The 15,807-nt window shown below is 34.6% G+C and overlaps 1 protein-coding gene across 3 annotated transcripts in view; it reads left to right on the forward strand.

The window, feature by feature from the left end:
- Positions 1-11,571, forward strand: part of LOC107600003 (ral guanine nucleotide dissociation stimulator-like) — a 29,148-nt gene extending 17,577 nt beyond the window's left edge. For all 3 annotated transcript variants that reach the window (XM_016291768.1, XM_016291766.1, XM_016291767.1), the window contains exons 2-17: positions 1,736-2,040; positions 2,128-2,202; positions 2,507-2,700; positions 2,803-2,927; positions 3,315-3,530; positions 4,157-4,260; positions 4,547-4,631; positions 6,385-6,462; positions 6,667-6,753; positions 6,845-6,877; positions 7,551-7,672; positions 7,794-8,064; positions 8,428-8,502; positions 8,602-8,868; positions 8,960-9,074; positions 9,751-11,571. In XM_016291768.1, the coding sequence (XP_016147254.1) occupies positions 1,736-2,040; positions 2,128-2,202; positions 2,507-2,700; positions 2,803-2,927; positions 3,315-3,530; positions 4,157-4,260; positions 4,547-4,631; positions 6,385-6,462; positions 6,667-6,753; positions 6,845-6,877; positions 7,551-7,672; positions 7,794-8,064; positions 8,428-8,502; positions 8,602-8,868; positions 8,960-9,074; positions 9,751-9,926 (2,328 nt within the window). In that variant the 3' untranslated portion in view covers positions 9,927-11,571. The remainder of the gene's footprint in view (positions 1-1,735; positions 2,041-2,127; positions 2,203-2,506; positions 2,701-2,802; positions 2,928-3,314; positions 3,531-4,156; positions 4,261-4,546; positions 4,632-6,384; positions 6,463-6,666; positions 6,754-6,844; positions 6,878-7,550; positions 7,673-7,793; positions 8,065-8,427; positions 8,503-8,601; positions 8,869-8,959; positions 9,075-9,750) is intronic.
- The last annotated feature ends 4,236 nt before the right edge of the window (positions 11,572-15,807 follow it).

Raw genomic sequence — 15,807 nt, forward strand, 5'->3', positions numbered from 1 at the left:
TACACCCTCACATGATTGGCTCGCTGCCAACGGCAAAGCTCACGGTCACTTCCCACAGCTCCCTGGGAGTTCCCTCTTACTTTCCATAATGATGTCAGGAACAGTACTTGAGTTAGAAGCCTTTTGCAAATTACTGACTGCAGAGTTTCTCAACTTAGCGTTATATATGAGGACCCTACTGAATGAAAGTATAGAGTTATATTCTTAGTTTTTATGATCGATTATGTCAATCTTTGTTGGTCGGAGAGAGAATGTAGACTCAAATGAAAAATTTAGACCATTTGTTTGCAGAATAAATCACAGGTGGCACATATGTTTGCAATGACAGTGATAACCAAAAACGCTTGCATCATGCTTCATCCATGTCAGTAGGTTTCAGCATAAAGTCTGAGACCACTGTCGTACTGGCCAGCGAAAGCTGCTTAGTGCACATTTAAAGGACTAGGATATCCATGTGACAGTGACTGATAAAGAGCCACACTCTTGGTGTTAAGGCTGTGTGTGGAATAAGGAAATGAGCAGTAATCCCCAACTCACTCTTAAAAGCCCTGCTGTTAGAACAGTATGACCTTGCAAATTCACCAAATAAATGCAGTGAGAGGAACAGCACTTGAATCAGTCATCTTTGCTGCCTTTAGTTATTATAAGATGCTCTGTGTGAGAATGAATGGTAGAATGTACCTTTGTATTGACTTATTACATGACACTCTGGAATACTTGATTCTGATTGGTTAATTGCATTTGGCAGTGAAATATTTGTGCATAATGACCACAAAATTATATATTTAAAAATGTTCTGCTTTGTACTTATAGAGTAGTCTTTTTCTTCTGATCACATAATCAGATAATTTCACCTCAAATCAGTATTTGATTATTTTATTTAATGTTTATTTAATATTGCATTATTTTAATAAGTAATATAATATACATTATTTTAATAAGTAAGATAATTGTCAAAAAGCTGGTCTTTATCGCAAAATTGACCTGTCAAGATGATACAAGACCTCATCGCCCTATTTTTATTTTATTTTTATTTTTTTAATGAATGAAATGGCTTTTATTCAGCAAGGATGCATTAAAATGATCAAAAGTGACAGTAAAAACATTTTTTAACATTTCAAAAGATCTTAATTTCATATAATTGCTTTTCCTTTGAACTTTCTATTAAATAATCCTGAAAGAAAATAGGAATTTTTGTTTCCACAAAAATATTAAGCAGCACAACTAGCTTCAACATTGATAATCATGAGAATATTAGAGCATCAAATCAGCATATTAGATTGATTTCTGAAGGACAAATAATCCTGAAAGAAAATAGGAATTTTTGTTTCCACAAAAATATTAAGCAGCACAACTAGCTTCAACATTGATAATCATAAGAAAGCAAATGAGAATATTAGAGCATCAAATCAGCATATTAGATTGATTTCTGAAGGATCATGAGACACTGAAGACAGGAATAATGGTTGCTGAAAATCCAGCTTTGCTTCACAGGAATAAATAACATTTTAAAATATATAAAAATATACAACTTTATTTTAAATCATAAAAATTTTACACAATTCTACTGTTTTTTTTTTTATTAAATAAATGCATCCTTGGTGAGCAAAATATTGAAAAACATTAAAAAAATCTTACCGACCCCAAAAGGTTGAAAGGTTGTGTGTGTTGTAATCAAAGAAAATGTTTAATGAATATAACGACCAGAATACTCAACCCTTCTCTTTATCTGTAGAGCTCAGTTCAGGAGATTGGAGAGGAGGTAGAAGACGGTGCCATCTATACCATCACACTCCGAAAGGTGCAGCTCCACCAGACGGCTAGTAAGGGGCAGCGATGGCTGGGCGTGGAGACAGACTCTGCCCTCAGTTTGTACGAGACATGCAAGGGTCGGACCATTAAGGCTGGCACACTGGAGAAACTGGTGGAGTACATGGTTTCGGCTTTCAAAGGGAAGGACTATACATACGTCACTATTTTCCTCTGCACCTACCGAGCTTTTGCCACCACCAAACAAGTGCTGGACCTGCTGCTTAACAGGTAAACAGGCCATCAACCCCAAGCACTTTTGGAAATATAAATTAATTCATTATAATATTACTTAAAATGAATTCTTATCTATCTTAGGTATGCCAAACTGCATGATCAGCCAGTCTCAGGCAAGCCAAAACTCTCTCCAGAGGACTACACAGAGCTTAAAAAGTAAGCATTTACATTGTTCAGCTAAACCAAATTAATTTAGCTGCTGTTAAAATTTGCAAGTTTGTGAATTTTAACCATATAGGTACCATAGCGGATATCAGACGATATTTATTTGTTTTGTCTATATTGTTTATACTGTATATCGGACGATATTGGACATTTAATTGTGCATGCTTATTTTTCTATTTTTAAATGTATACTACTTTTAAGTCATCAAAACATGACATAAAAATAATAAGTGGCTTATTGATATTGCAGAGAATTTTAATATTGATGCATCCATATTTATAAATGTACATGGCAGTACGGTCTCATCTATCCTGGGTGCGTGGCTGGATCAGTACTCTGAGGATTTCTGGAGCCCTCCAGACCACGAATGCCTGCAGAGCCTCATATCTTACTTGCAGCTTAACTTCTCTGGATCGGACATGGAGAGACGAGCCCATAACCTGCTGGAACTCTTTCAGCATCGGCAACACACCGAGGTTGAGCTTGAAGGTATTGATGATGAACTAACCCTTTGAATCCTGTATTAAAAGCTAAACAACTAAAAAGGAGTTTTCCAAACTGACTGTATGACAACTTATCTCTTCTTTGCAGGTGATCTGTGCACCTGCCCCTTTGCCACACCAGAGGAGAGCAGCTTGGATGATGAATTCTCCCCCTCACACTTCACATCCTTCAGTCCTGCCCTAGTCGCTGAGCAGTTAACAGTCATGGATGCGGTAAGAGATCAAGAAATCGTCAGTCTTTTCTAATGGCAGAAGTAATCTAGTGGTTGAGGATCAGAGCTGGTGGTTAGAAAGTTGGCTGCAAAGGAGTAAGCAAACTGGAGAGAGAATAAGGACAATCCTGCACCACACCCTTTGTACAAGGTGCTCAACCCAGTGTTTTATGGGGCCTGTTTATGCACAAAGTATATGCCATTCAGCATGTTTTAGTAGATTTGAAGCATTTCAAGATTAAGGTCAGCTGAGAGAATCAAACCTGGGAAAATGATTTACTTAAGTCATTACATGCCATAAATGTAAATAAAGTTGTCCTGCAAAACATTCTCAAGGCTCAAATCAAATTAAACAGGTGAATGCAACTGAACTCTTTGTTTTTCGTAGGAGCTGTTTAAGAGGGTTGTTCCCTACCATTGTTTGGGTGGCATATGGTCCCAGCGGGATAAGAAGGGCAAAGAGCACCTGGCACCCACCATCCGTGCCACTGTTGCTCAGTTCAACAGTGTGACCAACTGTGTGATTGCCACCTGCTTGGATAACAGGTCTCTCAGACCCTTTCAAAGAGCGAAGCGCATTGAACACTGGATAGAAGTGGCCAGGGTGAGGCACCATTTTAACAGTGGTTTTGTCATGGGATATAGTCAGAGGCACAAAAATGCCTCTCTACCTACATTTTTGCAAAACTCCAAAAACATACAATTCACTGCAGTTTCGCACAAATCATGATTACCGATTTTGATTATTGATAAATAAAAACTTATTTGCTCAGTTCCTTGCACAATGCTATGTTATGATCTTAAACTCTTTTACCATAGTACATAATATGTAAACAAATATATTTCGACATTTTCATCACATAGCCAGCTCCATACAGTATATATGGCTTTTCTGACATAGTAGCCATAGGCACAGTTTTCCAATAAACTTGGGTTGCAAAAGGGGTATGCACTGCATCCAAAATTATATTGAAGAAGAAACTCAAATGGGGGACCACAATTTTAATTACTAAACCTAGGAATGCCCTTGTGACCACTCAGCAACTGCATAGCAACACTAAAAATCTCTCAAAACACCTAGCTACCACATATAAATGCTCTATAACACTCACAACACCTAGCAATCTAATAGCAATGCCTTGCCATTGTAAATGCAGGGTATGATTTTATTCTCAAGCAGTCCATAAGTGTTATAGTTCATGAACATCTGTTTGTTTGTCTTGACATCAGAAATGCCGTATCCTGAAGAGCTTCTCCTCTCTGAAAGCCATCCTGTCCGCCTTGCAGAGTAATGCCATCCACAGACTGAGGAGAACCTGGGATGATGTGTCCCGGTAGGAGTTTGAATGGATTTTTGTCAGTAATGATTATACAGAGTCAATGATAATATTTTAGCATTAGCCGCTGATTAATAGTAACATTCTTTGTGCTTATACCTGCTTATATGTTCATACAAACAAACCTCTAGTTAAAGCTCAACTTTCTTTATGAAAGACTTGATTTATAGTGGGGCATTTGGTGATAAAAGAGCAGAAAAGTTTTAATGCTAGTTAATTACAGTGTTTGGATTTCACATAGATGCAACAGATTATGACTCAACCAATTTTCTTCTGCTTACAGGGAAAGCTATCGCACTTTCCAGGAGCTGTCAGAAATTTTCTCAGATGACAATAATTATTCCCTCAGTAGAGAGCTTCTCATTAAGGTGAGTAAAATGGTTGTTGAAGGGGTCTGCGTGTGTTTTGCTCACAGTTGTTCCCAAAATGTTCCCAAAAATTCTGCCATCGCAACAAAGTAATTCTCTAACACACATCTTAACTATACCAAGTGGTGAAAATACACCCTGAAATGAATGGATAAGTATAATAATAATAATAATAAACTAAACAGTCACACTTGTCATAATATAATACTGTTTTGATCTGTTTACTAATTGCAATGGTTACTATTTACTATTTTCATAGTGTAATTTTTGGTTAATTATACTAAAACCAGTTTGGGTCAGTTTGACCCGCAAACATCACAATAATTATTAATAGTAAATGGAACTTGCAACAATTAAAAAAAAACCTACACAATAGTATTGTCCCTGTTTGTTGTTTTTTAAAGATCATAACAATTGATTCAGTGATATCTTGACCACTGAACTAGGAAATGTTTCTATTTCAAAAATCTGGTCACGTTTAAGTCACACGTTCAAACACCCCACGTTTTTCAAATTTCTAAAAGTGCACTATAAGCCACCAACGTTCGCTGTATCTGTTGTTGGTGGAAGACAGGATGTGGTTATATCAGACTGTCATCCACAGGAAAGCTCAGTGACTTAACCAGTGTTTTCATTGCCTGTAAAACCATGTTTCTATAGCAGCCACAAGGTAAACAGAAAAGCCGTATTCAGTTGCATAGTATCTGCAGCGTGCTCAAGGCTTGGTTCTCTATGGCCTGCTGAGTTTTGTTGAGTACAGCGTCAAATGCCTTTGTTGCACTTTTCACTAGTTGACATGCTTCTGCATTTGATAGATGTCTTGAAAAGAATCCATTAATGATAAAAGCATTATGCAACTTTGAACAGAGGGGATCTTGAACAGTAATTATGTACTCAGCTCTGCGGTTAGTCATACATGTTGTGTAAGGTAAGACTTGTTTTCAGAGAATATACCTTTATTTTTAAAAAATTAGAAGGATTTTGTCAGGATCATGTCCAGTTTTTGCCATCACAGGAATACATTAAAATATATTAAATATATATTAAAATAGAAATAGTTATTTTAAATTGTAATATAATTCACAGTATTTTTGATCAGATAAATGCAGCTTTGGTGAGCATAAGAGACTTTAATCAAAAACATTAAAAAGTCTTAATAACCCTAAACTCATTCATTCATTCTCTGAAAATCAGTCTTACAGAACTTTACTTATAATCAAGTAAATTAATCTTGTTTTAATTTAAATGTATCTTGTTTGGTTAGTGAAATTGACTCAGATAGACCTTGTTGTGGCAACCTGACGTTCCATGGCACACAAATGTATAGAAGGAGAAGGAAACCAAGCATGACAAAAGCTTTCCTTTACGTACATTCAACGTTAGAAAGCAAACTAGAGCAGAACACCAGAAAGCATCCTTGGTATGTGTGCTGGGGCCAAGAAACAAAACAGTTGCTGCTGTTCTTTATGAGGGAATTCCTGGGATGAGGTCATAGGCCTTTTGTATGGTCAGATAAACCTGCTCCTTAATACCTAAGGGCTTCCCCAGGGTGTTAGCTGGCACTATCACTAAACACCATACAGTCAAACTCCACGTCCATTCTGCGTCATGGTATATCATGACAGTGCAGTCTTAAGATTCCACTTTGACAGCCTTATCTGCCTGCAAGTTATACTGCTGCTAATACAGCGTCAATGTAAATGCTTTCCCTTTTGAAACCCAAAATGATGATTTGAAACGGATGTCTCCGCAGGAGGGCACCTCCAAATCTGCCATCGTCGAGATTAACCACAAAGGAGCCCAGAGAAGACACCAGCAACAAAGAGACATGGTATGTACAGGAATAAATGTCACATAATGTCAGGTGAACTTGCTATTTATTGAGCAACAATGCCCTCTTATGGTCAAAATGGGTCAGATATTCCATTTGTAGAGCTACAGAATAAGCTGTCCGGAATGGAATGTAAACTGTCTGTATTTTACTCAATGTAAATTGTAAACTGTATGTTTATTTATTTTTATTTCTGCTGTTTAGGGTGTTGTACAGGGAACTATTCCATACCTTGGCACTTTTCTGACTGATCTAGTCATGTTAGATACTGCTATGAAAGACCATCTTGAGGTGAGTATTCAGTGAAAAAAATGGAAGTCTTTAATATTTTTAGTAATTAGAAAATATTCCTTTGGTTCTCACAAAATATATATTTTTTTAGGTTGGGCTGATCAACTTTGAGAAGAGAAAGAAGGTGAGTCGCAGAGGAATACAATATTGTTGGAATCAATTAAATTTTTTTCCACTTAATGAACGATAAAATAAGTAACGAACCCGCACACTATCAATACTTGCTAATTCTTAAACTTTATTAAACGCAACGTTTCGGTCCACTGACCTTCATCAGGCAAATGTATAGAATTAAAAACAAGACATAATTATATACTTTCACAATCAATGAGTATAATTGACAGTCACATGCGGACTCATTACAAACACGTGCGTAATAGATACCAATGGCTCAAGTATACAATAGAAGACACTTTACAACATCCCCAATGAAAAATATATCATTCACATACAAAAATAATTATGTTTATAAAAATCACAATTGGTTATCAGAAACCGCACATCTTAACAAGGTTTTAACTTTCACTTTCACTTAATGAACATAAAACATTGACAGCCAATCAGAATCCACCCAAGTTTAATGATCTCACATATTTAAAGCAGCAGATGACAAAACTGTGCACACTTATAATAAACAGACTGTTATTGCCTGTTTGTGTCGGCACTAATATAGTTATCTTTATAATTATTGTTCTTGGCTTTAAGAGGGACACGTCTAATGAAAATAATTCAAAAATAAAAACATATGTACATAAGGAAATAAAAATAAATAAATGAAATATATTCTTTTTGTTTAGGAATTTGAAGTGATCGCTCAGATCAAGCTGCTGCAACTGACCTGCAATTATTACAACTTCACCAAAAACCAGCGCTTCATTGAATGGTTCAAGAGGGTGGAGAGACTTACAGAGACTGAGAGGTGAGAAAGAAAAAAGTAAATATGGAGGATATAAAGACATATGATTTGAGAGAGATATGCTAGAGATAATAATGTAAGATATTTTATGTATTTAATATCTATGGTGACTTTTCTGTTTCAGCTACTCTATGTCCTGTGATATCGAGCCGCCGTCTGAGTCAGTGTGCAAAAAGAACGGGGGCATCATCAAACGCATGAGCGAGGAGTCGGGTTACAGCAGCGCAGGGACGTTACACTCTAAGTCCTTTGAGCAGCCACGCTTAAGCCAGTTCAAAGACAGCTTCAAAGATGGAGCAGATTCCCTCAGCCTCACCTCAGCAGGATCCAGCGGCTCAGACGCAGAGGAGACGAGTCTCAGTCTGCTGAACTCCCCAGAATCAGGAAGTCAAAGAGTAAGGCCATATTGTTTATTTACAGACCTAGTTGTATGCTTAGCAAACATTGTTGAGATTTCAAATTCTGCCGTTGTTGGCAGTGATACACTATATACCAGTTTCATATCTGTTATTGGTCAAGATTAAGAATTTCTAATTAATAGATATCGACTGATGTTGGATATTAAATTGTTCATAATAATTTCTCTTATTTTTATATTTATGTAACCTTTGCCATCATCTAATGCTCACTTAAATTTAATGCTATCAATCCGTAAATTCACCAAAATTCAAAATGTATTTATTTATTATAATTTTTTTATATATATATATATATATGTAGTGACTCTGTATTAACCTGACTACTGAATCTTTCTCCAGACATCCACACCAACTGTGAAACATTCTACATCAGCCTCCGATACAGGGGAGCTTGCGTCTGATTCCTCTTCCAAGGTATTCGCATTTTCTTGAACATGTTTTGTCATTTAAATTGAATTATAATATTTGTTTTAATGAGCTTTAAACATATTGATTTATTTCTGTATTTTCCAGCTCTGGGAGTCATCCACTCCTTCATCCTTGGAGGCCTCTGGATCAGGCTTGGGCTTGGAGTCTGGCTGCAGCAGCTCCACCTCTTCTTCTTCGTCCTCAGTCTCCACCTCTGCAGGGAAGACCTTCCATTTTCACAAACGGTCCGTCTCTGGTGTCTCTGACTACACATCTCTCTCCCTACCGCTGTACAACCAACAGATAAACGACTGCTGCATCATCAGAGTCAGCCTTGATGAGGACAACGGCAACATGTACAAGAGCATCCTGGTGAGTGAGAGACATTACGCGAGATGGATATATGATGAAGAAAAGTCAGTGAGGTAGTAGTAAAATTAATCTTGATTATCGTGTTTTGCAGGTCACTAGCCAGGACAAAACCCCTGGTGTCATTAGGAAAGCCATGGCCAAGCACAACCTGGACAATGACAAGTCAGATGACTATGAGCTTTTACAGAGGGTCTCCAAGCATAAAGGTAAAAACCTGAAACAGGACATAGGGGCTGGAAATATCGAAGGGCTCGTTCTTTTTAGGGTTATATTGGTACATTATCAGTTACTGGCAGATATTAGAGATTTATTTTAATTTATCAGTATCTGATGCTTTTTGAATATTTAATATTTATTTCCACTATTGTTACATTTAAATTACCTTAGCCATTATCTAACGCTCTCTTAAAGTTAATCTTTAACACCAATTTAATAACAGTATAAAAATTCATATAAATTTTTCATAATATACATTATAATGTTGTGATGCTGTAAATTCACTTAAAATTATTGGCTTTTTTATTTGTTTGGTCTAAATTGTTTGACATTTCAATATCAGCTATTTATCAGTTATCAGCCATAAAATGAAAATAATTATCAGTTTCAGCCAAAATTGTATTTATGGTATTTATCGGACAAAAAATGTCTGTTATAGATATTCATGTTTTTTGTCTAGTTTCCAGGAAAAAGAAAGACTGTAGTTTTAAATGTGTATATCAGATAAAGGTTTAGTCACCTTTTTGGTGTGCATTAGATTTTAAATAGTCTGAAATCTAACACACATGGACTAAAAGCAGCTAAAAGAACTTCAGTTCTGAGTTTGATGGTATTTTCAATTCCAAATTAAGTTTGTTGAACTTTCTTTTTTTTTTTACTCCACAGAACTTAAAATCCCAGATAATGGAAATGTTTTCTATGCCATGAACTCATCTGCCAACTATGACTTCTTGCTGCGAAAGCGTGGCGCCACCAAAACCTGCCGGTCGAAGAGCTCCCCGAGCCTGACTCTACCACGCATGAAGCAGAAAGGGTTCAAAATACCCAAGGGCTTCTTCTGAAAGTGGTTTGCCGAGTTCAGCAAGCCTGAAGCTGTTGGAGATTACAAATAGTCACTTTACTACTCCCCCAGTATTATCTGGATCTTTAATCCAATGGATTTACTGCATTATAGAGCTGCTTGTTTCTTGCAGGAAGCTGTCCCTGTGTTTCCTGTCCCTACAGACTATGCGATAGGCACAGGAGGACCACTGTGGTACTTACAAGGTTTGCCTTAAGACTGCACATATGAGCGAGGCACACTGTGTATGAGAAGCATTTACCAAATGCAGTCAGTCATGCATGAGCACACTAATCAAAGACATTTCAAGCACTTTAGAAAGGTCCTGAAAGCAGGAGAGCAGTTTGGAGAGCTGATTTGGTCCTTTTCAAATTCAAAGTGGATTTTCTATTGATTCATCTTCAAACAGACTCTCCCTTTGGACTCAATAGCAAAATTTGCTATCACAGTCTCATGGTATAGATACAGTATTACATGTACAGTACAAACTCTATAAAGTGTATAGTCTTTTGTTTGCTTATTGTTCTTTTACATGGCTGTTTTTACTGTTGCTGCTGCCAGTTTAACTTGCCTGTTTTCCTGTCACTGATCACAAACTGAAACTAGCCTTTCAGGCAATAATCGGATCACTCAAGACTGAAAGATTCTCTTTTGACTGCTAAGTGACTTGGTTAAAGTTTGGTTAAAGTGAGCATGAGGAGATGACAGGTCTGAGCTGGTCTGAGCTGCAGGATTTACACTGTTATTTATGGTTTATTAACCATAAATAATATTATTTGTGCTTATTAGTGCATAAAAATTGCAAATCTATGTCTTAGAAATAAATAAATGCCAAAGCCGTTCTCTTTTATTTGCAGCTGGCCTCTCTCTGTGTTTCACATTATAGAACACTGTAACTCTACAGAAAGGCTTTTTTGTACCAAACACTGTGAGTGGCTTCACCCTGCTAAGCCTTTTTGCATTGTGAATTATATCCATGAGTGCTTTCTTACCATGTGGTCTAAAATGATGAGCAGAAAATTTGAGGGGATGTTGTTCCTATCAGGAGAGATTTCAGAAGTGTTTACTCAGCCAGAGGTGAATGTTATAGTGTGTGCGTTTTCATTTGAGAGAAAGGATATAGAGGAATTTGTATTGTAATACAATGAAAGAAATACACCAAGCATTGGTTGTATTCTGCTACTATGCCAGCTATATAGGCTGATCTGGAACAAAATATAGATTGTGCTTCATTTATGATTTATGAAAAGATCAAAATGCACGGAGAAAATATATGCCAATAGTGGTTTCACTGTTAAAAATGTCTTCTTGACAAACACGCTGTCAGGAAACTACGACCATTAAGTGAAATATTCCTGCCTGCGGCTTGTCACTCAACACATGTGAAAATACAGTTGTATTTGTTTTTATCCCCTTTTTAGCCTTTTGTATGTCTGAATCTAACTCTGAATGCTAATGTCAAGAGTTTGAATGTTGAATTCCAGTTTGTGCCATTGCCACATTTTTATTTATTTATAAGTTTGTAATTGTTTTATTTATAATTTAATCATTGTGAAGATAATTAATAAATGCACCTTTGTATGTACAAACAAGCACTACATTTTTTAAGAACTTACAAATAAATGTGGGGGCGCCGAGACCCCAGTACTTGACGCTTCTGTGTTTCATTATTTCACCTACACAAGCCACATGGCAAACAATGTTGCTGTAAAAACCTTTCCTATGAAATTTAGATCCTTTAACTATAGAAAATATCAGACAACCAAATATGGCATCAATATTAAATATCAATACAGGTATCAATTATTTATAAATGAACTGGGTATTAATTCATCACATAAAATTTAATTAAAGGGGTAAATGTTTATAAAACCATTTCTTTCTATCTTTTTTTATTGATTTTAATATTATTACAAATGTAGCCAGAGGGCACATATAGGATAAACAAAAAAACGAATAAAATATAATTTAAAGAAATAAAGTTAAATAACAACAAATTGGTAAGACATTTTACACCTTTCTTATTTTTCAAACAAAAAATTGTTTTTAGATATTGTTGAATAACTCTTTTTTTATGCTTTATTAATTCAATGCCACAATAACATGAGGTATTACACATTCACATTATCAAATTAACATTATTAGCTGCCAGAGAAAAAAAGGAAGAAAATGACATAAAGTTCAATGCTTTCAGAGCATTACATGTTTTCAATGCTTTTTTGTTTTTTATTTGCTCTAAGAGATTTACATATAATTTAAATTTGGTTCACATTGAGCCCACTTCTTCTTATGTATATGGAATTTTCCTAACAAAATAAACAAATGTATAATATGTTGTTCTTTACAATTCAAATTTTCGTTTTCTGTATAAAAAAAGTGCATCAAATACACAAATTTCTATCATACACTCTATTTTTCTGTTAATATAGAATTCCAAATTCCAAAATAATCTCGAGTAAATACAATGAAAAAAAAGATGCAAAATAGTTTCTTTTTCTTGACCACAAAATTCACAGGTATACAAAATATTAAGCTTAAATCTTTCCAAAGCATGCTTAGCAGAATAAATTCGATGAAGTATTTTGTAAGACACTTCCTTAATTTTGTTATTGATGCAAAACTTATTTGGCGGTTTCCATGCTTTAACCCAAGAGATATTACCAAATAAAGAAGACCAAAAAAATCTTGCTGCAGGTAGGGACACAGAACAAAGAGCATTCCTTGTTGTTTTAAAACGTCGACATTTTCAGTGAGAATGTTACCACAAGGATTAACCATGCTGATTTCTTCTGAGATACACTTTTTTAAAAGTAACATCACACTCTTTGGAATTGCATCAAAAACAATAGCAAATTCTCTTGGTTTAACTGGTAATTGGAATTTCTGAAGAAATTCAGTATAGGACAACAAGTACCCATGGGAATTAACTAACTGCCTTACTAAAAGAATACCTTCCGTGAACCAAGTATGATAGAATAAAGACTTGTTTTTAAATAATATGTCCTTGTTATTCCATATCAAATAGTCGTGGGGTGAAAAATTGTGCTTATACATCAATTTCCATGCTAACAGGGCTTGTCTGTGAAACCGGCCAATTTAACAGGAATTTTGTCAACAGAAAAATTACATTTCAACAAAAAGTCTATGCCTCCAAGAGTATTAAATATATAATTAGGAAATACATTCCAAGGACTTTCTCTATTCTTCATAAACTCTATCAACCATTTAATTTTGAAAGTGTCATTGAGAGTATTATAATCTAAGACCTCCAGTCCCCCTTGCTCTTTAGGATTACAAATTACCTCCTTTTTTAGGCACATCTAACGATAATGATGTGTAAACAGATCTAGACATACCTTCCGCCTTTGACAATAATACCCTCCCAAATATTGAGATGTCCCTCATTAACCACAAATTAAATTTCTTTTTAGTTTTCTCAATAATTGGTTCAAAATTTAACTGACTCCTATATTTTTCGTTTTTACAAAGTATTACACCTAAATATGTTAATTTATGTTTAACTGGAATATTCTCTATTTCTGAAGAGGAGCAATCTTTGAGGGGAAATAATACAGATTTATCTAAATTCATTTTAAGGCCTGAAACACCAGTGAATTCCTCAATATATCTAATTATTCTTGAGTGACATAAAAAAGGCGAGAGAGGGCATCCTTGCCTAATGCCACCATGAATGTCAAATCTTTGTGAGGTAACATGGTAACATGAGACAGAACTATTACACCCATTATACAATGGTTTATCTGCTTTCAAAAACATATCTCCAAAACCAAACAATTTAATAACTGTGAAAACAAAATTATGAATCACCGTATCAAATGCTTTATAGAAATCAATAAATAAACTATCATCCTCAATAAAGTGATTATAATCAATCATATCTAAGACTAGTCTAATATTATTCCTGATATGACGGCCTTGCATAAACCCAGACTGTTCTATATCAATTATTTTGTCTAAACCTTGCTTCAGTCTTCTAGCAAAAATCATTGCAAACAATTTACTGCCATTATTTAATAAACTAATAGGCCTCCAATTTTCAATGAATAACTTGTCTTTATTAGGTTTGGGAATCAGTGTTATAATTCCTTGTTTTAATGAACAGGCAATTCACCATTTTGTATAGGCTAGTTTCTACAAATACTAACAATAAGACAAAAAAAAAAGTTCTTTAGAAAAAGTCTTGTAAAAGTTGCCTGGAGATTTGTTATTCTTTAATAAGTTAATGCATTCTCTCAACTCTTCAATGTCTATTTCTTTATCACAAATATTTTGAAAGTTCTGGTCTATTTTTTTGGTATCACTCACCAAGCTATTTAAAAAAGTATCAATGTCGGAAGTAGCTGATATGGGAGAATACAAATTACTAAAAAACTGAGCAACGTAATTCAAAATAACTGAGGAATTATCTACTAATTTGTTGTTAATCACTAATTTCGAAATTGAGGCAAAATCAGTTTCTTTTTTCGAGGCCAAAAAAATATTTTGTATTTTTTTCCCCTTTTTCTAACCATTTAAGTCTAGTTCTAATAAAAGCTCCTCTTGCTTTATCCTCATAGATCTTATCTAATTCAATTTGCAATAAATCTAATTTTTGTAACTCATAATCAGTCAAAGATTCCTTTTTCTTTTTACACAAATTAAAAATATCCTCAATAATCAATTTTTCCTTAATATTTTAATTTTTTTCCCCAATTTTCCTTGATTAATAAATGCCGTTCTAATATCAAACTTCATTAATTCCCAATACTTTCCATATGATTTTTCTAAATCTGCAATTGTTCTATATTTTTCAATAATATATAAATCATTTCCAATGCAAAAAGGCCTTTCCTGTAAAACCGGCCAATTTAACAGGAATTTTGTCAACAGAAAAATTATATTTCAACAAAAAGTATTAAATATATAATTAGGAAATACATTCCAAGGACTTTCTCTATTCTTCATAAACTCTTTCAACCATTTAATTTTAAAAGGGTCATTGAGAGAATTATAATCTAAGACTTCCAGCCCCCCTTGCTCTTTAGGATTACAAATTACCTCCTTTTTTAGGCACATCTAACGATAATGATGTGTAAACAGATCTAGACATACCTTCCGCCTTTGACAATAATACCCTCCCAAATATTGAGATGTCCCTCATTAACCACAAATTAAATTTCTTTTTAGTTTTCTCAATAATTGGTTCAAAATTTAACTGACTCCTATATTTTTCGTTTTTACAAAGTATTACACCTAAATATGTTAATTTATGTTTAACTGGAATATTCTCTATTTCTGAAGAGGAGCAATCTTTGAGGGGAAATAATACAGATTTATCTAAATTCATTTTAAGGCCTGAAACACCAGTGAATTCCTCAATATATCTAATTATTTTTGGTACTTCAAATTTGTTTTTCAAAAACACTGTAGTGTCATCAGCAAACGGACTAAGTTGAAACTGTACACCTAAAGCTGTGATACCATTAAATTGATTTCTTTTTATATGCGATGCTAGAACCTGAGTGACTAACAAAAATAAAAAAGGAGAGAGAGGGCATCCTTGCCTAATGCCACGATGAATATCAAATCTTTGAGAGGTACCATGAGCAAGTTTGACAGAACTATTACACCCACTATACAATGTTTGAACTGCTTTCAAAAACATATCTCCAAAACCAAACAATTTAATAACTTTGAAAATAAAATTATGAATCACCGTATCAAATGCTTTATAGAAATCAATAAATAAAATAAAACTATCATCCTCAATAAAGTGATTATAATCAATCATATCTAAGACTAGTCTAATATTATTCCTGATATGACGGCCTTGCATAAACCCAGACTGTTCTATATCAATTATTTTGTCTAAACCTTGCTTC

The sequence above is a fragment of the Sinocyclocheilus grahami genome, unplaced genomic scaffold (genome assembly GCF_001515645.1).
Source record: "Sinocyclocheilus grahami isolate Dianchi unplaced genomic scaffold, SAMN03320097.WGS_v1.1 scaffold276.1, whole genome shotgun sequence".
Taxonomy (NCBI): domain Eukaryota; kingdom Metazoa; phylum Chordata; class Actinopteri; order Cypriniformes; family Cyprinidae; genus Sinocyclocheilus; species Sinocyclocheilus grahami.